The 27,788-nt window shown below is 48.2% G+C and overlaps 1 protein-coding gene across 1 annotated transcript in view; it reads right to left on the bottom strand.

The window, feature by feature from the left end:
* LOC142312959 (uncharacterized) overlaps positions 1-26,895 on the bottom strand; it is a 117,140-nt gene extending 90,245 nt beyond the window's left edge. Inside the window, 5 exon segments of the mRNA XM_075351948.1 lie at positions 11,520-12,634; positions 19,663-19,753; positions 26,055-26,152; positions 26,236-26,620; positions 26,750-26,895. Coding sequence (XP_075208063.1) covers positions 11,520-12,634; positions 19,663-19,753; positions 26,055-26,152; positions 26,236-26,368 — 1,437 coding nt within the window. The 5' untranslated portion in view covers positions 26,369-26,620; positions 26,750-26,895.
* Between the last annotated feature and the right edge of the window lie 893 nt (positions 26,896-27,788).

Raw genomic sequence — 27,788 nt, 5'->3', positions numbered from 1 at the left:
GCTCAGACTGCATATAGGATTATGAAGAAAGGAATTTCCAGCATCCAGGTTCCAGATTATTTTAAAAAACAAATTTCTTTATTCCAAATGATTTAAAAGGTCGTTCCATATGTATAAAAACAAGTGGGATTTATCAAACAGGTACGCGTTTCGGAGGATCACCTCCTTAGTCTGAGACAACACCATTCAAATGAAAAGCCCTTAAAAAAGGTCAAGGGGGAGGGGAAAATCACAGAGAAATGACATCACATGTGTAGAAACACGACTAAGTAAGTAGCACATGAGATAGACTTTTTACAATACATTTGAAATTTCATTTTTCACATTGAGCCCATACGGCATTCTGCTATTAAGTAAAATTATCCATTTTGCTTCGCAGCGGTGTAACAATTTTGTCAAATCTCCACCCCTTTTAGGGAGGATCACTTTTTCTGCAGCATTCACTTTGAGCGATGTCAGATTGCCAGCATGCACATTTAAAAAACGTTTAGATGCGGCAGACAAGCTCCGTGTAGTGGTATAGTTTACATCATAGACGTGCTCTGAGATGCGACGGCGTAATGTACGGGAGGTATTTCCCACATACTGGACGTGGCAGCTCGTGCAGGTGATGATGTAGACCACCGCAGCGGTACCGCAATTAATAAAGGACTTAATGGTAAATTCTCGATTATAAGCACAAGATGTAAATTTAGTGGTATTAAACATGAACCTACATAAACCACAATTTTTTTTAGCACATTTGTAGGAGCCCAATGTGGGTAACCAATTATGTGAACAGTGACTTATATTCTTATTGAGCATTGTGTGGTCACTAGGTGAGATGCGATTTGCTATTGTAGTATGTAGTAAAGGGGTAGCGATTTGACAAAATTGTTACACCGCTGCGAAGCAAAATGGATAATTTTACTTAATAGCAGAATGCCGTATGGGCTCAATGTGAAAAATGAAATTTCAAATGTATTGTAAAAGTCTATCTCATGTGCTACTTACTCAGTCGTTTTTCTACACATGTGATGTCATGTCTCTGTGATTTTCCCCTCCCCCTTGACCTTTTTTAAGGGCTTTCCATTTGAATGGTGTTGTCTCAGACTAAGGAGGTGATCCTCCGAAACGCGTACCTGTTTGATAATTGCCACTTGTTTTTATACATATGGAATGACCTTTTAAATCATTTGGAATAAAGAAATTCATTTTTTAAAATAATCTGGAACCTGGATGCTGGAAATTCCTTTCTTCATATTCACAATTCAGTGGGTCCTGCTGATGTCCGTGCACCGGTCAGATTTTTATGGAACTCCAAGTGGGTGAGCTGGTGTTTTTTTTTCTACTGCTGCATATAGGATTAGTCTTGTACTGTACCTCCATCCCCCCTCCCTCCACCACTCATGTTCAGACTGACAGCCTATCCCAAACCAACACAACAAAATAAATAGCCATAACTAGTGATGAGTGAGCACTACCATGCTCGGGTACTCGTAACTAGTCATGAGTGAGCACTAACATGCTTGGGTGCTCAGTACTCGTAACTAGTGATGAGTGAGCACTACCATTATCGGGTGCTTGGTACTTGTAACTAGTGATAAGTGAGCACTACCATGCTTGGGTGCTTGGTTTTCATAACTAGTGATGAGTGAGCACTACCATGATTGGGTGCTTGGTACTCGTAGCTAGTGATGAGTGAGCGCTACCATGATCGGGTGCTTGGTACTCGTAACGAGCAGTTAATGCTCGGATGGGCACGAATCGAGTACCCGAGTATAATGGAAGCCAATGGGAGGCTCAAGAATTTTTTCAGAAGATTTGCCAGATAAATGCTTGAGTTACCCACTGACTTCCATTATACTCGAGTACATGGATGAGTGTGACTCAAGTACCCGAGTTTAATGGAAGTCAATGGAGAACTCGAGCATTTTTCAGGAAAATTTTGTGGACGGGAACTTGAGTTGTGCCCATGCAAGTATTAACTGCTCGTTGACTATCGAGCACCCGAGCATGACAGTGCTCGCTCATCACTAGTCAGAACTTTTCTGGGACTGCTCAATTGGTCTCAATTCACAGATAAAGTCTGGCTTCAGTGCACACACATTTTAACATTACTAGCGATGAGAAGACGAGAAGAACTAAGTCCTGCAAGTGCACTTGCAAGTCTAAACTACACATGAATAAAACGTGATTTTCTGTACATCAGGGCACCAGATTGCTTTGGAAAGCTTTTCAGGCTGGCAATGCACTGACATAAACCAGTTCTATTCCTTATTGATCTGTTAGAACTTTCTTAACTGATGTTTAATGGTGATCACACTGAATGTGGACAACCATATAATTATACAGGCAATAAAGGCAATAGATTCCCAGTAGACTTTGAGAACTTGAACCTACAAACATTATTGCAATGTTTTTAACAAAAAACTATTGCATGGAAAAAAATATTTTTTATCTTTAGTGTGAAGACTAAACCTGATAACAATTCTCCTAATGCTACAGTTACTGCACATTATTATAATTATTTATTATTATAGCGCCATTTATTCCATGGCACTTTACAAGTGAAAAAGGGTATACGTACAACAATCATTAAGAGTACCAAACAGACTGGTATAGGAGGAGAGAGGACACTGCCCGCGAGGGCTCACAGTCTTCAGGGAATGAGTGATTGTACAATAGGTGAGGACAGAGCTGGTTGCGCAGTGGTGTACTGGACTGAGGGTTATTATAGGTTGTAGGTTTGTTGGAAGAGATGGGTTGAGGTTCCTCTTGAAGCTTTCCACGGTAGGGGAGAGTCTGATATGCTGAAGTAGAGCGTTCCAGAGTATGGGGAAGGCACGGGAGAAATCTTGTATGCGATTGTGGGAAGAGGAGATAAAAGACGAGTAGAGAAGGAGATCTTCTGAGGATCTGAGGTTGCGTGCAGGTAGGTACCGGGAGACTAGGTCACAGATGTAAAGAGGAGACAGGTTGTGGATGGCTTTGTATGTCATGGTTAATGTTTTGAACTGGAGTTGTTGGGCGATGGGAAGCCAGTAAAGGGATTGGCAGAGTGGCGAGGCTGGGGAATAGCGAGGGGAGAGGTGGATTAAGCGGGCCGCAGTGTTTAGGATAGATTGGAGGGGTGAAAGAGTGTTGGAAGTGAGGCCAGAGAGCAGGAGGTTGCAGTAGTTGAGGCGGGAGATGATGAGGGCATGCACTAATGTTTTTGCTGAGTCTTGGTTAAGGAAAGCACGGATCCGGGAGATATTTTTGAGTTGTACTCTGCATGAGGTGAAGTGGGCTTGGGTGTGTGGCTTGAAGGATAGAGCAGAGTCGAGGGTTACTCCAAGGCAACGAACTTGTGAGACTGTGGAGAGTGAGCAACCTTCAAGTTTGATGGAAAGGCTTGTTGGAGGACATGAGTGAGGAGGAAAGACAATGAACTCTGTTTTGTCCATTTTAAGCTTTAGGAATTGCGCAGAGAAGAAGGATGAAATAGCAGACAGACATTGTGGAATTTTGGTTAGTAGAGAGGTAATGTCAGGTCCAGAGAGGTAGATCTGTGTGTCATCGGCATAGAGATGATACTGAAAGCCGTGGGACTTTATGAGCTGTCCCAGGCCGAAGGTGTAGATGGAGAACAGCAGGGGTCCAAGAACTGAGCCTTGGGGGACACCGACAGATAGGGGGCGAGATGAGGACGTGGTGTGAGAGTGGGAGACGCTGAAAGTTCGGTCACTTAGGTATGAAGAGATCCAAGATAGGGCCAAGTCTGTGATGCCCAGAGATGAGAGAATCTGTAGTAGGAGGGAGTGGTCTACTGTGTCGAAGGCAGAGGACAGGTCCAGGAGGAGGAGGACAGAGTAGTGTCACTTGGCTTTGGCGGTTATTAGGTCACTGGGGACTTTGGTTAGGGCAGTTTCAGTAGAGTGATGTGGTCGGAAGCCAGATTGTAACCGGTCAAAGAGGGAGCAGGAGGAGAGGTATGAGGACAATTCAAGATGGACATGCTGTTCCAGTAGTTTTGAGGCATAGGGGAGAAGGGATATGGGGCGATAGTTTGACACAGAGGATGGGTCAAGGGAGGGATTTTTGAGGATGGGTGTAATGGAGGCATGTTTAAAGCATGAAGGGAATACACCACTTGTTAATGATAGGTTGAAGAGATGGGTTAGGGCTGGAATGAGGACTGCGGTGATGTTGGGGATGAGGTGCGATGGGAGCGGGTCAAGTGCACAGTGGTTAGATGTGATCTTGAGAGAAGAGTGGAAAGATTGTTTTCTGTCATGGTGGGGAAGCTGGATTTGGAGGAAGAGGGCTGAGTAGCTCTGATGAGGGGCTGTCGTGATTGTGGGCCAAAGCTTGCTCTGATGTTGCCAATCTTCTGCTTGAAGAAAGAGGCAAAGTATTCAGCTGTGATGAGAGGAGTGGGAGGTGGTGCTAGAGGATGGAGGAGAGAATTGAAAGTGCACATAGAACATAATGCACCTATCTGTCTCCTGCTTAATTGTTTTCACCATATAAATGTCTATATCAGAGATCTGACTTGGAACAGAGATCTCCAGAGGCTAAAACTACGAAGTGTTACAAAGGGCTCAGGATGATGCAGGACGGGCACCTTCAGCCAGCATAAGGCTATGTGCCCACGGGATATTAAACCTGCGGATTTATCTGTGGAAAATCAGCGGATTTTCTGGATTTTCCGGATAAATCCGCAGGTTTCAGCCTGTACACTCACTATGTTATCCTATGGGACATGGGGAGTGCTGTGTCCATGCTGCGGATACGTACGGCTGCGGAATATGCTGCAGATGTCCCGCAGCCGCACGTAATTGCATGTCAATTATTTCTACGGAATTACCTGCGGAAATCCCGGCCCTCCACTATGGAGATAGAGGCTGGGACATCCACAGGTAAGTCGCACGAATGTCCGCAGGTTTACTGCAGCTATTTCGCTGTACTACCGCAGCTAAAAATAGCTGCGGATTCCGGCGAGCAGCTGCGGGAAACCTGCAGATGTACCTGCGGATATATCCACAGGTTTAATTTCCCATGGGCACATAGCCTGAGGGTTCACTCACATCTGCATGTAAAATATATCTCCCTTGTTGCACCTCAAGTGTCTTGGAGTGAGATGCGAATGTCATTCCGTATGTCATGCACAGTCCGTGTGCATTTTTCCCCCTCACCTAGTTTCAGTGTGTCATCCATGTGACATGCATTTTTTAACTTGGAGTTTTACATACTGTCAAAAGCTAGATAGATGAATGGATAGAGAGATAAATAGATAGATGTGCAACACATATACTGTATAATATCCAACCCCCCTGCATGTTGTAAGCTTGCACCCTTTAGTGCCTTTCATGTGGCAGTAAAGGGTGTTTTGCCTTGATTTTAGCCCCAAATTGAATAATAATTAAAAAAAAAAAGACATGGGGTTCCCCTTATTTTTATTATCCAGCTAAGATAAAGCAGACCGCAGGAGGCAGCTTTACCTTGGCTGGTAATCCAAAACAGAGGTCACCCAATGCTGTTTCTTTAAATTATTTATGTAAAATTGAAGAATAATAAAAAAAATACTTGGGGCCCCCCCTCAGATCGAATCACTAGCCTAGGTAAAGCAGATAGGTTGGGTCTGGTATTCTCAGGCTGGAGAGGCCCATGGTTATTGGGCCATCCCCATCCTAAAAAGAGCAGGCCGCAGTCACTCCAGAAGTTGCGCATCCATTGGATGCACCAATCTTGGCATTTCGCATCAGCTCATCCCATTGCCCTGGTGCTGTAGTAAACGGGGTAATATAGGCTGGCATCAACCTCTGGTTTTAGTAATGGGTCACCGTCTAGCAGACACCACGATTACTAATCCAGTAGTTGAAAAAAAAAAAATTTATTTGGACAAACACTCCCCAACTACAGCCCTCATTCACCAATTTATTACCAATTTTTTATAAATGTCCAACGTAATCTATAGCAAAGTCTCACGACATTTCCCAAAAGCTAACCTGAAAGACATAAAAAGAGAAAATTATTAAAAGAAATAAAGACAAGAGACACCCTCTTTCAACAATTTATTTCCCTGGTAAATCCCTAACCTGGATCCGGCGTAATCCAATAAGGGGTTCCCACATCAATACCATACTCGCTGTCCCAGGCAATGAAGAAGAGAACATTCCCTATTGGCTGGTAGAGCAATCACTGCAGCCTCACAGACTACTATGAGAACTACTGCAGTGATCTGAGATGACCTATGTGAAAAGTAGACTTGGTGGAGGATTCACTCATGTGATTGTTATATGAGAATTCTGCCCAAGGAAGGAACTTGACCTAGTCACCATGATACTCATTGATGAAGTGCAGAAAGTTCATCAGAATCTGATTCACCCATTCCACTTGGCAGTTGAAGTGCGGATGGTAGTCCGATGAGAAGTCCAAGGTGACATCAAGCAGCTTGCAGCTGGCCCTCCAAAATCGAGATGTAAACTGGGCACCTCTGTCAGACACAATGTGGAGCAGCAGACCATGCAGCTGGAAGATGAGCTAGATGAAGTCATCAACAAGCACTGGTGCAGAGGACAATCTGATCAGCAGCTTGAAATGGGCCATTTTTAAAAACCTGTCTACCACCATCCAGATGGCGGTGCAACCAGAGGACTTCGGCAGGTCGGTGATAAAGTCCACCCCAACATGCTGCCAAAGGGCAGATGGCATCAGTAAAGGAAGCAGTTGTCCAGCAGGAAGCCTCTTCTGGGTCTTGTTCCGAGCACATGAGGGACAGGCTAAAACAGATTCCAGGACATCCTGTCTCAGAGTAGGTCACCAATAATGCCGAGAGATCAGCTGCAGGGACATCTTCTGTCCAGCATGGTCGGCCAGACTGGAGAAATGACCACATTGAAGAACTCACTTTCTGTCTCCTTCAGCAACAATCATCTTACCGGGAGGAACTTGGGACATATCAATAGAAGCCATTGTCACCACCCTGGAAGGCTTGATAATGTGCTGAGGCTTCTCCTCCTGATCAGCCAACAGAAACTACTGTGACAATACATTGGCCTTGACTTTCTTTTCAGCCAGGTGGAAATGCAGAACAAAGTCGAAGCGGGCGAAGAACAACGACTACAGGGCTTGATGCGGATTCAACCTCTGAAATGACTGGAGATAGGCAAGATTCTTGTGGTCGAGGATGATGATTTGATGCACCATTCCCTCCAGATGGTATTGTGCCACCCCAGCAGCAGATTGACCTGCTCGGGTCCAGGGGTAGTGTCCGTTCGTGGCTCGAGGGTCTCCCGACCCGGGGGCTTAGGGGCCACACTCTAAAGTAAAAGGGGGATATTTACAGAGGAGTTATAGTTCGTGACGCCACCCGTGGTGTGAGGTAACTGGGAGTACCGCCGCTGCCATTGGGAGTACCCGGGGTGATGGAATGGGGCAGCAAGGTGTCGTTACCCTCAACAGGTAGGGGTATGCCCCGGGACTCTGGAAGATGATACTGGGTGCCGTGATGGGGAGATCACTCATGTACTCACTCAGCCAGTAAGCAGACGCTGACAACTGGGTAAACTAAGTCTCTGGGAGCCGCTGCCGCTCAAAGGGCTGTTCGTCCGGGTCCTGTCCCCTGCAGTGCTGCCTGATGATCCGTGACCTGCCTCCTGGCACAAAGTTTAAATTCACCGTAGTGGCCCGGTAGTCTGGAACTTGCCGAGCCCCACTCTTCACTATGGCTAAGTGTGGGAGCCTGCTCTCAGGGCTCACGCTTGGGATTTTAGTGTAGCTGCTTGTATGGAAGGCCCTATCCCCCTCGTTGCACTAGTGCCCCGATTCTGGAGCGAGTGGGAACAGTCCATGAAGGCTTCGTTCTCCGCAGGTTAATTGCCGGGTTGCCTAAGGCTTCTCCCCAACCTAGAGTCCGTGTACCCCATCGTCCTTCCTCTTTGACAGGTCCACGCACCTTTCCTCAATCCCCTGCGACCGGGGGTCCGACTCCTCTAGGTCCAGACCACCATCTGCAACCTAGACAGCTACTCTTGGGAGCCACCGCTCCCTGCCTCCTCCACTTCACAACTCCTCTCCACTCTGACACTCCTCACCTCCCCTTCCTGACCCCTAGGTGGGTGACCCTATTCCGCTCAAGCCGCTCACTGGTGTGTCTGGTGGGTGTGGTGCAGGGTGTATCTAGGATTTGATTTGCTGTTGTGGGCAGTACCGCAAGATGGGGACCCAGAACCATGATGGATTTGAATACTGCACTGAGGAGAAAGAGTGTCCAGTACTCTGTGCCGACCTAATAGTCCAGGGGCGTCACGGTATCACCACACTTCCAACGCCAATTTGATCTCCAGAAATTCTTGGTCGCCAACCGAGTAGTTGCGTTCAGCCGGAGACAATGTCTTAAAATAGAATCCACAAGTTACAGTCTTACCCGTAGATGATTACTGCTTGACGACCGCACCAGAGGATGAAGCAGCCACCTCCAGGATAAACTGCTTGCTAGTCTCCGGTCTATGCAGTTCTGGGGCAGAAGAAATCTCTGCAAGCCTGCTTGCTAGGCTCATTTGATCACATGTTGTGAGGAAGTCAATCACTTCTGCTCCTCTCATATTTATGTGGGCTGAATCCTTTCACCATGCTAGCTATAATTTTTTAGTTGGTCTGGTGAGGTGTTGTGTTCCAGACTATCTGGTGGAAGTTGTGCTTATTGCTCTGTGCGGGTGCAGAGTTTACCCCTGTTTTCTTTTGTTGCTTCCTGCCATCTGTCTTTATATGTGGTTAGCATCACACACCTGTCCCATCCTTCCCTGGTGGGCAGGGGGGTTATCAGATGGAAGAGGAAATGTTGGGTATTTATTGGGAGATGGAGGAAATGGTTGCAGTGCTTCTCTTTATAGTATGATATATGAATATGTAACAATGTGAAATATTCAATGCACATTGGGTATTGATTTTTATTTGCCTTTTGGATAAAAGATATTAGTAATTGCATATATTTGTCATTTTAATCTTCAGTAACTATAAAGGCCGCTTTACACGGAGCGACATCGCTAGCGATGTCGCTAGCAATAGCACCGACCCCCGTTGTTTGTGCGTCACGGATAAATCGCTGCCCGTGGCGAACAATATTGCAGGTACGCGTCACACGAACTTACCTTTCTAACGACATCGCGGTGGCCGGCGAACAACCTCTTTTTTAAGGGGGCGGTTCGTGCGGCGTCACACAGCAAGCCACCAATAGGAGCGGAGGGGCGGTGAGCAGCCGCATGAAAGTCACGCCCACCTTGTTGCCGGAGAACACAGTTACGGTGTTGGTCGTCGTTCCTGGGGTGTCACACGTAGCGATGTGTGCTACCTCAGGAATGACGAACAACCTGCGTCCCAAACGAGCAACGATATTTTGAAAATGAACGACGTGTCAACAATCAACGATCTTTCCCGTTTTTCGGATCGTTAGCGGTCGCAGGTAGATTTCACACGCAACGAGGTTGCTAATGATGGCGGATGTGCGTCACGAATACCGTGACCCCAGCGACATCTAGTTAGCGATGTCGTTGTGTGTAACGGGGCCTTCCACCTTCACCTTACCACAAGATGAACGCCAGGATTAGTAGTATCAAATAGAAAAGAAAACCAAAATATGAATGCACTAGGGTGGAATAGGGAAGTAATACATTTATTGTTAGTGTTTCTCTACACCTTGTGTTACTACATAAAGCTTCACAGCATGGACATTAATGAGCAATCTACAGCTTACATATATATACATGGCACTGCTGCACAGACAACACACACACACACACACACACACACACACACACACACACACAGTTCTGCTATACATGCAAATTTATAGTTACATAGAGCTCTGCTAGTTATATAAACATTCACTATGTATACTGTATGTTAGCCCATTTTGCAGTTCCTGTCTGGTAATGTGATTGATTACATGACCTGAAAGGTCCTGGAGCAAGTCAGGTGGAAGGTTCTACAGCTGCTCACTCAGGACGTGGAGCCTCTGTGCAGGTGCCGGTAGCTTCCTCGCCTTCTCTCCACCGATCACATAGATCAGTGTGGGGCAGGAGGAGAGAGCAGTTCTCTCAGTGATCAGGAAGGACACTGTCTTAGCATTCTCCAAGGTTAAAGTAAGTTTACTGCGGAGGGTAAGGCTGTGTACACACAGATTGTGTTTTTTTATCATGATTTTGAGTGCAGATTAGTCATAAAACCGGAAGTGAATCCTGATTCTAACAAAGTCAATGAGAATCCTGAAATCTAATGCACACATTAAAGTGAACCTGTCATCAGAAATTTAGCTATAAACCTAAACGTTTCCCCCTCTGCAGCTCCTGGGCTGCATTCTAGGAAGCTTCCTATAGTTTTTGTGGCCCCTTTTATTCCAAAATAAATACTTTACAAACTTGTACCTTTTCGTATGCAAATTTCTTAAATCTTCCATGGGGGCGGGCTGCCTGATGTACGTTGCTGTCCTCCTGCCGATTTACGCCGCCCCCGAACGCTGAATTTCAAACCTCAGGACGCCGCCCCTGGGCGCCCGTGGTCCCGCGCATGCGCTGTGCTACTGTAGCGGTGCCGTGCACTGCGTGCACGTGTGACCGCTGGTGACGCTTTTGCGCGGGCACCGACTGCTCCGTCTGCTCCTCCCATCTATTTCCTGCTGCTGAGCAGGATGGGAAGGAGGTGACGTCCGGTCATCTGGCCAGCGAGCGTTTGCGGAGAACGCTGGAGGAATAGGCGAAAGTGCGGTCACGAGGTTATGGGCGACACTTGCTGATGACACTCACAGCGCCGCCCATAACCTCGTGCCCGCGCAAAGCGTCACTAGCGGTCGCACGTGCACAAAGTGCACGGCACCGCTACAGTAGCACAGCGCATGCGCGGGACCACGGGCGCCCAGGGGCGGCGTCCTGAGGTTTGAAATTCAGCGTTCGGGGGCGGCGTAAATCGGCAGGAGGACAGCAACGTACATCAGGCAGCCCGCCCCCATGGAAGATTTAAGAAATTTGCATACGAAAAGGTACAAGTTTGTAAAGTATTTATTTTGGAATAAAAGGGGCCACAAAAACTATAGGAAGCTTCCTAGAATGCAGCCCAGGAGCTGCAGAGGGGGAAACCTTTAGGTTTATAGCTAAATTTCTGATGACAGGTTCCCTTTAAGTATTTTCTCTTTGCAGATTGGGTGCAGATTTAAAGCTACAGCATGTCAATTCTTGCAGCGTTTTTGCTGCAGATTTCACCCATTCTAATGAAAAAAAGTGTGTTTTTGATACTGCTTTTTCTGCCATGAAATACATAAATGGTGCAGAAATTTTTGCACCAAATATTAAATGTGTGCACACATTTAGTACGATTTTTTTTTGTTAAAAGTGTGTATTAGAATCCAAAAAATACAGTAACTTCTCTAGTAATTTCCCTGTCTCATTAAATTTGACGTTTGTCTGTTACATGATTTCTGTACAATTTGTCAGTAAAATATATAATTTCTCAGAGTGTGAGTTATTTTTGATGGTCAACAAAATATGATTTGCAATAATTCAAATTTCAAAATCTAGGTATGAGTATGGCTTCTTCCCTGTATGAATTCTCTGATGTATAATAAGATCTGATTTCTGGTTAAAATATTTTCCACATTCTGAACATGAAAAAGGCTTCTCTCCTGTGTGTGTTGTCTGATGTATAGCAAGATGTGTTTTACGTGCAAAACATTTACCACATTCTAAACATGAAAAAGGCTTTTCCCCTGTGTGAGTTCTCAGGTGTGTAACAAGAGTTGATTTCTGTGCAAAACATTTCCCACATTCTGAACATGAATATGGCTTCTCCCCAGTGTGACTTCTCTTGTGTGAATCAAGATTTGAAGTCTGTACAAAACATTTCCCACATTCTGAACATGAAAAAGGCTTCTCCCCTGTGTGTCTTCTTTTGTGTAAAACAAGATGTGATTTAAATACAAAACTTTTCCCACATTCGGAACATAAATATGGCTTTTCTCCTGTGTGAGTTCTTTGGTGTCTAACAAGAACTGACTTATGTACAAAACATTTCCCACATTCTGAACATGAAAAAGGCTTCTCCCCTGTGTGACTTTTATGGTGTGTAACAAGAGCAGATCTCTGTGTATAACATTTTCCACATTCGGGACATGAATATGGCTTGTCTCCTGTGTGACTTCTCTGATGTGTGATAAGAACTGATTTCTTTACAAAACATTTCCCACATTCTGAACATGAATATGGCTTCTCCCCAGTATGAATTCTCTCATGCCTAACAAGAACTGATTTCTGGTTAAAATATCTCCTACACTTGGAACAAGAAAATCTCTTCTCCTCCATGGGAATTTTTTGTTGTTTAACAAATGATGTTTTAAGGGAAAAATGATTTCTACATTCTGAATGTGAAATTGACTTATTTCTTTTAAGAGCAGTTAGTTTTTTAATGCCTCTTCTGTGACTTCTATTTTTCTTAATAGTTTGTAATGAATCAGAAGAGAGGACCTGTTTCATAGGATCAGATGATAGATCTTTGATGTAAAGGGATGATGGGATATATGGAGTAATAGCATTCACTTCAATTGTATCCTGTGTGATTTCAATATCGTCTAATTTAATAACTGAAGATGTCAGTTGTCCCTCTGCTCTCTTGTCACCGTCATCTGCCAAAAATAAAAAACAAATTTCTGTTTTTGAACATTCTACTTAAAATGTCCATAGAAAAAGAAAGATATGTAGCAAAATTGAATTATTCACAAAGACAATGAGTGTTCAGTTTAATAGACCTCATAGGAGGAATCAGTAGACTGCGGTGTTCAACTGTTTGTTCATTTTGCATCCAAAATATTGTAATTAGAAGTGATGAAAAAATATTATGCAGGTGAAAATTATACCAATCAAAACTTTTAATCATCTTGCAAAAAATAAGCCCCCACTACGGGCCATCATCTTTCACTGGAAAATCAGAGGGTTTTTATCTTGTTCAGAGGCTCTTGAAAAGCAACATGTTGCTATATAAACCAATCCAGCAAAATCCACACTCTCAAAGTCAAAATCTCCCTCTTGGTTCAGAGCCTTGGAATGTGCAAACAACATTTAGCATCCATGTATTTAGCATAGCTTTAGTTAGAAGAACCTACTGAATTTACAGACTGTGTGTCTCTTAAAGCACAACCTGGGCACTATGTTTTGGGTAATAAGTAATAAAATGGCATATTTTACAGCATGTTAATATCTAGAAAGTGCATGTGGATTCAAAAGAATCACTACTCCGATAGGTGAATTCACTTATGGTTATAAATTCTAAAATTAAGTCACGTTAAAAGGTTTTATTATGTTGTGAGGAACTAAAGGATTTCATGGTCAAGGATTAATTCCTGCACAGCTGTCCCATGGATATATGACAATTGTTTGTGATTGAGAGTCCCAAACTGCTGTTTAGGCTGCCAAGATTGTGGACTATTATGCAGCTAATAGGAAGCCTGAGGTGTGAAACTACCAGGAATGCAGTTGGCCAGCCGACCTTCAGGAGTAGGGATGAGCGAACCCCCCGATGTTCGGTGTTCTGGAGACTCGCCCCAACGTTTTGTAGAGTTCACGTTCGGGTTCTGATAGAACGCGAACTTGTGTCCGAACCCGAACTTGGACTTTACAGTTATGTGATGGGGCCGGGGGGCTGTAAAATAAAGAATACAGTTAACTCTGTCTCCCGCCGCTTCTCCTTCCGATCATTGCTGTGCCGCCCGATAACAAAAGGACCTTCCGTGACGCCATAGCATGTGACCAGTCACGTGTGAATGTTGTATTATCTCATTGGCTACAGACTGGTCACATGGCTATGACGTCATGCTAGGTCCTGTCAGTGCATCTCGCCGGTACTCGGTGCTCGCCCAAGCATCTCAATACTCGGTATACTCGGCGAGCGCCATGTACCGGCGAGATGCTCGGGCACATGCTCAGCTCCCCATCCCTGCATGTCGGCGCTCTTTACAGAGTCAGCCCACATGTAGGGATTGGCTGCCACAGCCGGTGATAAATAGCGGCGCCGGGAATCAGGTGATCGGAGATCACCATTGCTATAGTAACCCGCCCGGTAGGTTACTGTGACACTGATGGCAGTGGTGACGTCACCGCTTACCAATCCGCAGCCTCTGCTCACTCATTGAGTGATTACACAGCACAGGGGAGCAGAAGCAGAAGCATTCTTCCTACCCTGTGCTGTCTGATATAGCAGAGCTGCATGAGTTGAAAGAGAAAGAAGACAGAAGACCAGGATCGTGTAGGGGTGAGAGTGAGTAATAATCATGGAGTCCCTGAGTGTGTCTGTGTATTTATTTCTAATAAAGTATTTTTTCTCTCTGTGGTGTCTTTTTTTAACCCTTTATTGGAGATTCTTAATGGCCGGGTCAAACTTGCCTGAAATTAAGAATCTCTGGCTTATAACTAGCTAGTTAAACAAAGCTGGTATTAACCCCTTATTACCCAGCGCGCCACCCGGCACCAGGGCCGCTGTAAGAGTTGGATACAGCTTCAGAAGATGGTGCTTCTATGAACACGCCATTTTCTGGGGCGGCTGCGGACTGCAATTTGCAAAGGGGGAGCCCAGAAAGCTTGGGCCAACCTGGTCTGCGGATTCCAATCCCCAGCTGCCTAGTTGTACCTGGCTGGACACAAAAATTGGGCGACGCCCATGTCATTTTGTTTAATAATTAAAAAAAGGGCTTCCCCATATTTTTAGTTCCCAGACAGGTACAAATAGGCAGCTGGGGTTGGGGGCAGCCCGTACCTGCCTGCTGTACCTGGCTAGCATACAAAAATATGGCAAAGCTCACATCATTTTTTTTTTTAGTTTTTTGGCAAAAAAAATTAAAAAAGGCTTCTCTGGATTTTCCACTGCCAGTGAAGGTAATACAAAGCAGTAGGGGTTAGCAGCCAGTAGCTGCTTGCATTACCCTTAGCTAGCAATAGAAAATGCAGTGGGAGCCCACACATTTTTTTGATTATTTATTTAAATAACTAAAAAAAATAGGCTTCCCTGTATTTTGATTGGCTGACATCACAGTACTGTAAAAATAAATAAATAATTTAAAAAAATGACGTAGCGCTCCGCGGTATTTTTGATTCTCAGCGCAGATAAAGCAGACGGCTACGGGCTGCCACCCCCATCTGCCTGATTTACCTTGGCTGGCAATCAAAATACAGTGAAGCCCATTAATTTTTTTTAATTTAAAAAAAATAATTAAAAAAAAAAGTGTGTGGGCTACCGCCGTATTTTGATCTCCAGTCAGGTAAAGCCAGGCAGCTGGGGTCTGGGATTCTCGGCAGCCCGCAGCCGACCCTGGAAATGACGCATTGTTTCTTAGCGCCATTTCCAGGCGCTTTACGCGGCTCGTCCAGCGACCGTGATGGCAGTGGCTCGCTGGGTAATACCAGCTTTGTATTTTCAGATGCTACGAAGCCCGAAATTCATGGTGTCACGCCAAATTAGACATGGCCACCAAGAATTTCTAGGGAACAGTAAAAAAAAACACAACACAGAGAGAATTATTGTTTATTAGAAATAAAACAAAAAAAAAACATTTAGAGACTCCATCTTTATTATAAAAAAATAGTCTGACGTAATCCACAGGGACAGCAATGTCAGCTTCATCGCTGTGCACAGACACAGTCTATACATAGTGAGTAGCACAGAGAGCCATGTCCGGTCTGCTAGATCGCTCTGGACAGAGCGATCAAGCAGAGGCTGACAGTGAGGGGATGATTGCACTTGCGTCTCGCAGTACATCACCCCACTCTCCTGACAGCTGCGCCTCAGCTGCATGGAAATAAACGCAGCTGACCCACTTCCATCGGGAGATTGTGCGCCATGATGCGATGACACTCGCATCACAGTGCACCAGGACCTTTGATGACGTCATACTTACATGACCAGTCTGTAGCCAATGAGGTAATACAACATTCACACGTGACTGGTCACATGGGTATGACGTCACGGTCACGGCAGGTCCTTTTAGCCAGAGGTGCTTCCCGGGGGGAACAGCAATGATCGGACGGACACGGAAGCAGAAGTGCTGGGAGACAGAGTCTGCAGGACGCGTTGTGGGACCTTTAAGTATGATCATAATGTTTTTTTAATAACGTGCTTTTTTTTTAACAGCCCCTGGACCCGAACTGTAACACGAACATCCCAGAAAGCTCGTGTTCGGGCTTGTGTGCACGAACACCATGTGTTCGGTACGGACCCCGAACTTTACAGTTTGGGTTCACTTATCTCTATTCAGGAGGTCTCATCCTATCTTCCTGGACCCGGCCTGCATCTGACTCTCGTTAGTGCTATACCTTTGACCAACCGGAGAGGCAAAAGGGGAAGCCGCACCTGAGGCCCAAGGGCCTAGTGTAGCTGTTCTTTTTGTGGTTAAGGCGATTGGGAGGCCCGTGAAAACTTGCAACTGGTTATTGTGGTCGACACCATCACTGTGGAGCTCAAGGACACTGGTGCAGAATGAACTCTCATCTTCCCTGAATTTTTGTTCCCTGAATTGTTTATCCCTGGGAAGACCCTGACTGTCACCGGGATTGAGGGGTGTTAGCTGGTCTTTACCGATTGCTGGTGTTTTCCTAGACTGGGGTGCTGGAAGAGGGTTGAGGGAAGTGAGGGTGCCCGAGAACCTTCCGTCCAATGTTTTATTGGGTCTGATCTAGGATGGTTGGTCGCTTAATACGTTCCTGGCAACTCTGCCCCATCTGATCTCTCATGTAATCTAAATATTGATGTGAATGTGAATATCAATGTTGTACATGATAATAAAGTGTTTGACTGCGTCGGGGAACTGTCACGTCACTCTGTGGGATGATGTTGCAGACGATCCCCTCAAAGGAGTAAAAAATCAACACAAAGGGAGATGTAGACAGACATGAGGACCATGAGAGTCATGGCCACATGCACCTTGTCAGTGTCATGATGGACTGTGACGAGACCAGAGGTAGCTGCTCCATGATTACCACTAATCCTGAGGTATCACAGGATGATGTGTTTTACAGTTCGGAGTTCTGTTGTGCCTCGAACCAGTCTAGTCCAGTAATTGACTCCCACATTGGGGTCGGTTAACTCTGCAGTGCCACCTGGCCGTCACTTGAGGCATCAGGTGGCTAGAGTTTTGTACCATCCTGAGCCTAAGTGCTCATGCAGCCATACTGAGCATGTGCGTGATGTGATTGATGACAAGACGGCCACTGATTGGTCATCAGTGACATCAGCGATGAAGTGGCAGCCGCTAATTGGTCATCATGACTTCAGCAATGACGTGGCAGCCCCTGTATGGCTGCAGCCGACACCATTACCACATGCCATGTGGCCTGGGCCAGGGTGGCGGCTATAAAAGGTCTGTAGCTCCACCCATCGGGGCGGAAGTGTCATTCTGCATGCTGACAGCAAAGGCTGCTTTCCCAGGTGTCAGAGTGAGTGGGTTCCAGTGCCATTTTAGTCTGCAGTGCCTGTGGCAGACTTGTGAATATGTGCCAGTGTGAATCTGAATTTAAGGCAGGCGCCGGTACCAAGTATTTGTATCTGGGTACAAGCTATGTCTCGGCACGGTGAGGGATTAGGGTCCTTCTGGACAGACATGCCCCCTACGCACGTTACCAGTCTGCAGTGTCAGTGGCAGACTTGTGTGTGTGCCAGCTCTGGGTACCCAGTGACGCTAACTGGGTGGCCTTCACGGTCTGACGTGCCCCTGTACGCATGTGACCGGCTCAGTGGTTATGTGCTAGGTTTCCCAGTGACGCTAACTAGGTAGTCTTCACAGTCTGACATGCCCCGTACGCATGTGACCGGCTCAGTGGTTACGTTCCAGGTTTCCCAGTTACACTAACTGGGTTACCTTTCGGTTTGTCATGTCACTACACACAAGACCGTTATCTGTTGCGTTTCCTTTGGTTTTGACGTGTCCCTACACACGTGGCCATTACTTGTGCACCTGTGAGATTAACAGGGACACGCTACACGTAGGGGTGCGCCCTTACAACATCTCCTTCATTTCCTTTGTGGTCTCCTGAGTTGCTGTATTTCGTTCTCCTGTCCTTAGTGGCTTTAATACCTGCCCGGCGGACTTGGGGCGACGATTGATATCATATTATTTTATATTCAATCGTTCCCATCGTAACAGTGTGTTTCATTGTATAGGAAAACTCAGCCATGTCAAACTGTGGGGTGATATTGGTAAGGATCCCCTCAAAGGAGTAAGAATCAGTGCTAAGGGAGATGGAGACAGGCACAGGTACAACAAGGAAAGTGGTCGCGTGCAGCTCATCAGTGTCACTATGGAATGTAAGATGGCCAGTGGTAGCTGCTCCATAATTAGCACTGGTCTTGAACTGAGAGGCGGGGAAAGCGTTTTTCACAGCCTTTTAGCGTGGTGGGAAAGTATTACTCACAACCTGTCAGGTTGCTGGGAAAGAGTTACCCATAACCTGTCAGGATGATGGGAAAGAGTACCCCATAACCTGTCAGGATGATGGGAAAGAATACCCCATATCCTGTCAGGATGATGGGAAAGAGTTACCCATAACCTGTCAGGATGATGTAAAAGAATACCCCATATCCTGTCAGGATGATGGGAAAGAGTAAACCATAACCTGTCAGGATGATGGGAAAAAGTGACCCATAACCTGTTAGGATGATGGGAAAAAGTGACCCATAACCTGTCAGGATGATGTAAAAGAATACCCCATATCCTGTCAGGATGATGGGAGAGAGTTACCCATAACCTGTCAGGATGATGGGAAAGAGTAAACCATAACCTGTCAGGATGATGGGAAAAAGTGACCCATAACCTGTCAGGATACGGGGAACAAGTTACGCATTACCTGTCAGGATGTTGGGAAATTGGTACCCATTTCTACTCTGTATTGGAAAGTGTCAAACATGGCAACTTTGTTCTTGGGACTTGGAACTTCAATGGGTTAGCCGAATAATCTTGTAACCAAGCACAATATTTTCTATTTACTGTATAGAGAAGAGTCATTGAACAAGATCGTTACCATGCAAGATATTTGCCCAATTAGCCCATAGTCCAATTACAACACAGCAATTTTAATATAATAATCTAGGCCTAGAAACAAGAACCAAGAATCAGGTGTATAAAAAGCTGGGTTGCACAAAAGACTATTGTCCACATGTGGTGGTTGGCTAAACCCTATTGTGATCCATAATTAATTTTCTCCTCACCCCAAAGAAACAGAAGACAAATAGGTATTTTCTCTTGTGTCACCCTTTCTATTTTAGAACTTAGTGCATATTTGTGTTGTTTCATTTTCACCTTTTTATATCTATTCTTGAAGCACTGTATTTATTTTACATTACAGCTTAAAATTTTAATAAGTTTGATCCTTCTATGCTCTAAAGAATCCATAGCCTTACAGAGGGTGTGACCCTTTTTGATTATTAGACAGTAGTGTGTATTTCAGGAACTCATCACCCAGAGTGTATGATGAGTGATGGCGGCGTGTTGTGTAGATTGAGACGAATCTGTGACTCTATATTTACTGGTTACTACTCACCTTGGCGGTTAGCTGGAGAAATCTTTTCTTTACACCACTCATCACCTCTCACATATGGCTCTGCAGTAAAGCAGCCACAGCCGGCGACTGAGGAGAATCTGTGACTTCTCTGTATTCAGTGGTCACTACTCACCTGGGCGGTTATCTGTAGGAATCTCCTCTTTACTCCGCTCATCCTCCCTCACATATGTCTCTGTAGTATTAATATGGGGCAGATCTTCACCCTGAAACAAATATCGTAAAAGTCACAGACAGATGGAGAAGTCCCATCTATGATCAGCTCTAATCTTGCCATCTCCACCGCTCTCATTACACAAGTATAAAACATATGTGCCACCCCCACACCAGTAGCAGCCGGGCTGCTCGGATCCGGACCTTCAGTGTGGCTTGAGGGATCATCCGGGCCCGGGGGTCACGCGGACACTCTAAATAAAAGGGGACGTATTTATACGGGATTTGCCGTAGTCAGTTTGTGAAGCCACCCACGGTGTGTGGTGAAGTATGGCACCACCGCTGCTGCTGTGGGACACCCGGGGCGATGGGATGGCAGCTGGTTGTAACCCCTCCGTGGGTAGGGATGGTTGCCCCGGGACCCGGTGACTTGGTGCAGGGGATGGTGATGGCAGGGGCCGGCGCGCCTGATCAGACCAAGGAGTTTCAGCTTACTCACAGTTAAAGATATCAGACAAGTCCAGTACTTAACCAAGGTGCTCGTGGCCGGCCGCCGCAGCCGGTTGTACTCTGGTCCCCCACCCGGGCTGGTGGTCTGTGTCACTTTCCTCTGCACTGTGTTGTGTTGTGTTGGACTTCCTGGTGTGGAACACGGGAGTCTGCTCCCGGTACTATTATTGGGAGCCATGCCCGTTGACGCTGACCCGTGTGATCTCAATGGGTGTTTGCGGATACCCTATCCCCTTCGGTGGGTAGTTGTCTGCTTTTGGGACTTTGGTTGGGACAGGACCTATAATCCTGCCCTCAATTGGTTAATTAGCTAGGCAGTTGGTTCCGGTCCTGGCTTTAGGGTACAAGTAACCCCTCTGTGCACGGTTTCCGGGTCGGTTCTCCGGTGTCGGTACCGGAGGGCTCCAACCCTGCCCCGGTCCACCTCGGATCTCCAGCAGCCATCTTCCCATCTCCTGCTAGACACGGACCACCGTCTGCCACCTAGCCAATGCACCAGGGCTCCAACCCTGGCACCTCTGCTCTCTGCACTTAAACTCACTCCTTCCACTTCAACTACAGACTTCAGACTCTAGACTTAGACTAACTCTTTTCCCGCCCCGGGCTCTCCAGACCCCCTAGGTGGGCGTTCTCCATCCGCTTGGTCCCGCCCACTGGTGTGCCTGTCTTTCCCTTGGGGAAGGGGTGGTGACTAGGGTTTCAGGTCAGCTGTATGTAACCCTGTGAGGGAAGGTGTTATGCGGGGGTCTAAGTGTGTGTGACTACCTGATTTTGCCCGGGCGTCACACATATAATACAAGACGGAGCACAAGACCTTCACAGCCGTCTACACATCATAGGGAGAATTCATGGTGTGAAGCCCCACAGGTGTTGTGTCGGTGCATACCTTCAGGGACTCCACGTAGCTGGTGCTGGTCACAGGTAGGGAATCTTCGGTTTTGATCGTGACGCCACTCTCAGTATTGCGGCCAGTAGGGACCGCCACTGCAGGTTGAGGGTCGCCTGGGGCTGATGGTGTGTGCAGTTAGTTGGAATAGCCTCCTGAGAGTGAGGCAAGCCCCAGGGCCCGGTGTAGGTTTGTAGTACCACAAGTCGCAGAATGACTCACACAGGCAGAACTGTCTTTCAAGGGCTTTACTCACATTTGATGGCAGGGTGAGTAGCCCGGGAGTAGCTGGGATGAACCAGGCGGGAACCAGGTATCCTTCAGGCTGACTTTATGAGGGTGACTACTGACTCGCCTTCCTTAGCCCTTGGTGGTTTGGGGTGACCCCGACTTTGAGTCCCTATGGGGGTCACCCAGGGAAGATGCTGCAGCCTCTCTCCCCCTTTTGTTTGCCGTTTGCTTGTTCCCCGGACCAGGCCACTCCAGCTGCTTGCCTCCTGTGACCTATGGGCCCTCACTGCGGTTACGTGGCTGCGGCTTTTGTGGTGTTGTGGTGTGGGCTTTGAGAGCCCCACACCGGCAGGTTTAGCAGAAGAAAGCTGGATCTATCTTCGCTTCGGGATCTGCCGCCCGGTTGGGCCTGGTGCTCTCTAGCAGTCTCCTTACTTCCCACTCCGTGCTTTCTCTCTAGCTGAAGCTGGCTTTCAGGTAGCACTCCTAGTTGACCGTTCTCCCCCGTCAGTAGCCACTGCGCGGGCGCTGTTAGACAGCATCTGCCCCACAGGTCTGCTCCTCACTGAGCCCTCTGGAGTTCTCTGCTCTAACTGACTCACTGCCCCTCCTCTCCTGTTCTTGCCTATGCCACCTAGCAACCAGCCCCTGAACACACCCCCAGCTGGGAATTGAAAGTTAACTCCTTCTGGCTACTCAAGGGTCCCCTCTGGTGATGTGGGAGGCCTGGTCACTATGCGCCTGTGCTCCACACCCCGGTCAGCCTTCTGGATCACCTGTATTGTACTGTCCCCAGCATGGGTGCAGTACTCAGTGGTGCCTGACCAGGTCAGGGGCGCCACATTCCCCCTTAGTTATCACCAGCACGTCCTCGGGCTGCAAGACAACATTTTAAAATGCATAAAACATTAAAACATGTAAAACATTTTTAAAAGCACCACCCTCCACCCACAAGTCCGTTAACCCACCCAAAACCCTTTCACGTTGGCCGCGGCTTCAGCCACTTCTGGCAGGATGTAGAGGCGGCTTACTTGGGCTGGTGGTTTCAGGGTATACCTGGCCTGGTGGATCCGCGCCTTCAGCCTCTTCTGGCAGGATGCAGAGGCGGCCTCCACAGTTGGTGCTGACCAGGTACCCTCTTTGTGGTGGAGAGCCAGGCCCCATAAACAGGCATGCTCTCTGGTCGCAGGTGAGCCAAGGCCCTATATACGGACGGGCTCCTCCTGGTTGCAGACGAGCCAAGCCCCTAAACAGGCTGACTCTGGTGGTGGTGGTGCCCTCTGGTGTAACTATTTACACTGCGAGAGTTTGTGGCTATAGCCAGTTCATAGCCTTAAGGTTTATTTCTCACAATAGTTTTTGTGGGCACATTACTTGAACTTGAGAACGTTGCAAAACAAACTTTTTCAAAACTTTAACTGATAACTTCTTTCTTTACTTTACTCCTCCATTTCACCAGGGCTTGGGCCTGTAGGGCTGCGGCACCTGTTGCTTTCTTGGCCTCTTTCTTCATCTGTTGTTGTCTCATCTGTAGGTTCCTTGTCTTTTCTTTCTTGATCTTCATCTGTTTCCTTTGCTGCATCTGTTTCTTTATCTCTGTCTTTTCTTTCTTCTTTGGGACATGGTGCTACATCAAGCGCATACAATCCTCTTTCGCCTTCATGCATAGTGAATTGTACTGTATTTCCCATCCTTAAGTTTCTGCCAGGGTGTCCTCTAGGCAGATTAGCTCTGACGTCCCTTCTGTTGACAAATATCCCTTCTTTGATACCAGGGGCTACAACAAAGCCGTATCCGCTTTTCAAGTTGAAATCCTCCACTACTCCTCTGCAAAGGGGTCCTCTGACCTGGGCTCTGGACCTTCTCAGTAACCTTTTCTCCTGTAGGTCTCTGGCTGCAACTTCTCTCTGCTCTGGAGACTGTGGTGCAGGGGACAGCGCTGTTCTGTTGCGACGCCTTGTCTTGCGGGCTGGATTCTGCGAAGTGCAGCTTACAAGCTCCCAGGTGAGACTTTTAGGCAGATCTTCGTCAGCGGACGGTGTCAGGTCTTCCTCATCCCAACGGGAATAGGGTAACATCTCCGGCTCTGAGTATTGCTCCACTGCCGGTGGCTCCGGAGTCAGCTCCTCAGCTTCCTGGCCTCCTCTCCCCCTTAGTTCTTCTTGGCACTCCTTTGGTGGCAGTGCTGGGGATGGGCTTTCTTCAGCTGGTCTGGGCGGTGGACTCTCTGGCGCGGCTGCAGGGGTTGCCTGAATCTCCTTGGGGGTATGCGGAGGGAGCAGATACCGATCCACCATCTCTTGTGGGAACTGGGCCTCTAGGTCAGCCTTCAGCTTCCAGTATTCGGGGTCCTCTCCTATCAGGGTCTTCCTAGCAGGGACCTCTCTGGACTGGGGAGCGGTGTCTGCTCTGGCCTTGCAGGCCGGGGTAAACGATGAGGTAATCTCTTCTTGGCGGGCCGCGCCTGGCATGGCGGCGGCCTGGTCTTGGCGGGCCGCGCCCTGGATGGCGGCGGCCTGGTCTTGGCGGGCCGCGCCTGGCATGGCGGCGGCCTGGATCAGTGTCGCTGTTGCAGGGGGCTCTGTGCAAGCTGGGCTGGACGTCGCTGCAGCAGTCTGGGCTTGGCGGGCCGCGCCTGGCGTGGCTGCGGCCTGGTTCAGCACCTCACTTGCGGCGCGGACGAGCGTTGCTGCGGCGGTGGGGTCTCGGCGGGCCGGGCCTAGCAGGGCGGCGGCCTGGGTCAGCGTTACGCCTGCGACGCGGATGAGGGTCGCGGTGGCAGCCGGTTCTTTGCGGGCCGGACTGGGCGTTGCTGCAGGGACCGGGTCTTGGTGGGCCGAGCAGGGCATCGCTGCGGCCGCTGGGGCTTGGAAGGCCGCACCTGGCGTGGCTGCGGCCTGCTTCAGCGTCGCCGCACCGGACGCCTCTTCGGGGACCGCGGGCGTGGCAGCAGGGGTCGGGGCACTTGCTCTGGCCGGGGCATCACTCGACTCACCCACCGGTGGCAGCATCGGGGTCTGCGTCATCGCCGTCCTGTCTGGCACTCGGCGCGCGGCTCTCCTTTCATAGGCCCGAACCGCCGCGGTCATCTCCAGCATTTCCATTCGTTCTTCCCGGATCTGCTCCACAACCCGGTTCTCCAGTCGGTCGCAGAACTGGGCCAGCTCCCGATACCACCAGGCAGCGGAGCCCGGTTCTGGATTTCTGCGGTCAGACGCCATTTCTTCTGCGCCCTCTTCTGCACGACTCTCCAGCTGTGGACTCGCCGTTGCCTCTGATAGCAAGCTGTTCAATTTCTGCTCTGCCTCTTTCAGCAGCTCCTCTCCCAGCAGCAGGCTTGTGGCTCTCTTTCTGTCCCGACGTCTCTGGACGCTTCCACTCTCATAGCTGGCAAGGTCAGAACTCCGCAGGGGATCTCTGGGTAGCCACACCTCTTCGTGGGCGGTAACTTCTTCCAGCGCGGGCTGCTGTTGTTTTTCAGCGCGCTTTTCATGGTGGCAATATGGCGGCGCTTCCAATTTTTCAAGCGGACCGCCCAGGCACATGGTCACCTGTCTGAACAGGTCTAGTCCTTATCCTGTTCGTGACGCCAGAAGATGTGAAGCCCCACAGGTGTTGTGTCGGTGCATACCTTCAGGGACTCCACGTAGCTGGTGCTGGTCACAGGTAGGGAATCTTCGGTTTTGATCGTGACGCCACTCTCAGTATTGCGGCCAGTAGGGACCGCCACTGCAGGTTGAGGGTCGCCTGGGGCTGATGGTGTGTGCAGTTAGTTGGAATAGCCTCCTGAGAGTGAGGCAAGCCCCAGGGCCCGGTGTAGGTTTGTAGTACCACAAGTCGCAGAATGACTCACACAGGCAGAACTGTCTTTCAAGGGCTTTACTCACATTTGATGGCAGGGTGAGTAGCCCGGGAGTAGCTGGGATGAACCAGGCGGGAACCAGGTATCCTTCAGGCTGACTTTATGAGGGTGACTACTGACTCGCCTTCCTTAGCCCTTGGTGGTTTGGGGTGACCCCGACTTTGAGTCCCTATGGGGGTCACCCAGGGAAGATGCTGCAGCCTCTCTCCCCCTTTTGTTTGCCGTTTGCTTGTTCCCCGGACCAGGCCACTCCAGCTGCTTGCCTCCTGTGACCTATGGGCCCTCACTGCGGTTACGTGGCTGCGGCTTTTGTGGTGTTGTGGTGTGGGCTTTGAGAGCCCCACACCGGCAGGTTTAGCAGAAGAAAGCTGGATCTATCTTCGCTTCGGGATCTGCCGCCCGGTTGGGCCTGGTGCTCTCTAGCAGTCTCCTTACTTCCCACTCCGTGCTTTCTCTCTAGCTGAAGCTGGCTTTCAGGTAGCACTCCTAGTTGACCGTTCTCCCCCGTCAGTAGCCACTGCGCGGGCGCTGTTAGACAGCATCTGCCCCACAGGTCTGCTCCTCACTGAGCCCTCTGGAGTTCTCTGCTCTAACTGACTCACTGCCCCTCCTCTCCTGTTCTTGCCTACGCCACCTAGCAACCAGCCCCTGAACACACCCCCAGCTGGGAATTGAAAGTTAACTCCTTCTGGCTACTCAAGGGTCCCCTCTGGTGATGTGGGAGGCCTGGTCACTATGCGCCTGTGCTCCACACCCCGGTCAGCCTTCTGGATCACCTGTATTGTACTGTCCCCAGCATGGGTGCAGTACTCAGTGGTGCCTGACCAGGTCAGGGGCGCCACAATGGCACCTTCTCTCCATCTACCTGATGATCCTGAGGAACATTGGGATCTTCTTGTTTACAGTCCTGTGGGAGAAGAGGACGGGGACATCTCTCTGGTGTTGTCCTCTTACTGGATAGACCTGGAGGAGACACATACAGGGACTGAATTCATTCTTTACATACAGATAATTATAGGCCGTGTGTATTTAGTCCTGTCTATTACCTAGTGATGTGAGGGGCTGGGGAACCTCCATCATGACGTCCTTGTACAGATCTTTGTGTCCTTCTAAATACTCCCACTCCTCCATGGAGAAATAGACGGTGACGTCCTGACACCTTATAGGAACCTGACACATACAATGATACCGTCACCCCCGATCCCTTCATAGCGTTACTGTATAATGTCCCAGCATTCCCAGCAGTGTCACCTCTCCAGTCAGCAGCTCAATCATCTTGTAGGTGAGTTCTAGGATCTTCTGGTCATTGATGTCCTCATGTATCGGGGGGTGAGGTGGAGGCCCCGTGATTGGGCTCAGGGGTATTCCCCATCCCTCAGACACAGGGGCCTGACAGCGCTCACTAGAGGTCTTCTTCACTACTGTGTAATCCTGGTTATGGAGAGACACAGTAATAAATCTCACTACAGACATTTCCAGAGTCCTCACCTCTCCAGTTCTGTCCATCTGTTATTCCCATAGATAAGAATGATGTAATGTGACGTCATCAGAATCTCTCACCTCTCCAGTAAGCCGGAAGAGGATCTCTAGGGTGAGGTGTAATATCCTCTCCGCCATCTTGTCCCTGTCCATATCCATCCTTCACGGGGCAATCAGGAGAATTCTCTTCTATAGAAGATCTCCACTGAGAGGATCCGATATTGTAGGGACCTGAATCGGAAGATGAATCAGTGTAGCATCATACAGGATCCTGGGTAATAATATGAATCTGAATGGTAAAGCCCTGCGTAATATGTTGGCACAATATAAATAATTATTATTACCTCCTCCTGCAGAGCCGCACACTAGATATATGGCTGCTCTGTGCTTACAGGACCTGTGATGATGTCACATGGAGGGGGGAGTCAGGGGTCACATGATCAGCTCCTCAGTGTATGCAGGGCAGACCCTGAGCCTGTACAGACTGAGTGCCCACAGCCTAGAGGTGGAAACAGGGCGGCACTGACAGACATACAAGTTAGGGGATAACAGACTGTGCCAGCAGGGGGCTCTGGAGGACGAGACGCATTTCATGCTGCACTGTAACAAATACTCAGCAGTGAGGGCCTCCCACTTCCAGAAACTTACCACTCATACCCTGTACTTTCCATCCATGGACGAGGAGAGGAAACTCTGCATCCTACTGGGGGAAGAAGAATCAATGGTGGAGATCGCCACCCACCACATGTCATAAGCTAAGAGCAATTATGGACCTCCATTCCCCAAATTTTGCCTCCAATACCCCATCCCCATAACCCTAAATCGCACCCCTGTCACACTTCTTTTTCATGCTTTGGCAACACTAGTTGTATTTTGGTCCTGCCAATAAAGCCGATTTGATTTATTCATATAGACTATTTATTTATAGTGTATTCCCGTCATCATGAGTTGGAGTTAATATCTGTGAATGGCCGAAATGGCACATTGGACATAGATTAATTGCTGATCGGGATGTCAAAGTCTTCGCTGTCCGCTATTTAAGGTTCTACAAGCTCAGCATTCGGAATATTGGATTTTCATTGTGTGTAGAGCTGATTCTCTTTCGTGATCACTGGTACAG

The sequence above is a fragment of the Anomaloglossus baeobatrachus genome, chromosome 5, assembly GCF_048569485.1.
Source record: "Anomaloglossus baeobatrachus isolate aAnoBae1 chromosome 5, aAnoBae1.hap1, whole genome shotgun sequence".
Classification (NCBI taxonomy): domain Eukaryota; kingdom Metazoa; phylum Chordata; class Amphibia; order Anura; family Aromobatidae; genus Anomaloglossus; species Anomaloglossus baeobatrachus.
This window is presented reverse-complemented; position numbering and strand designations above follow the sequence as displayed.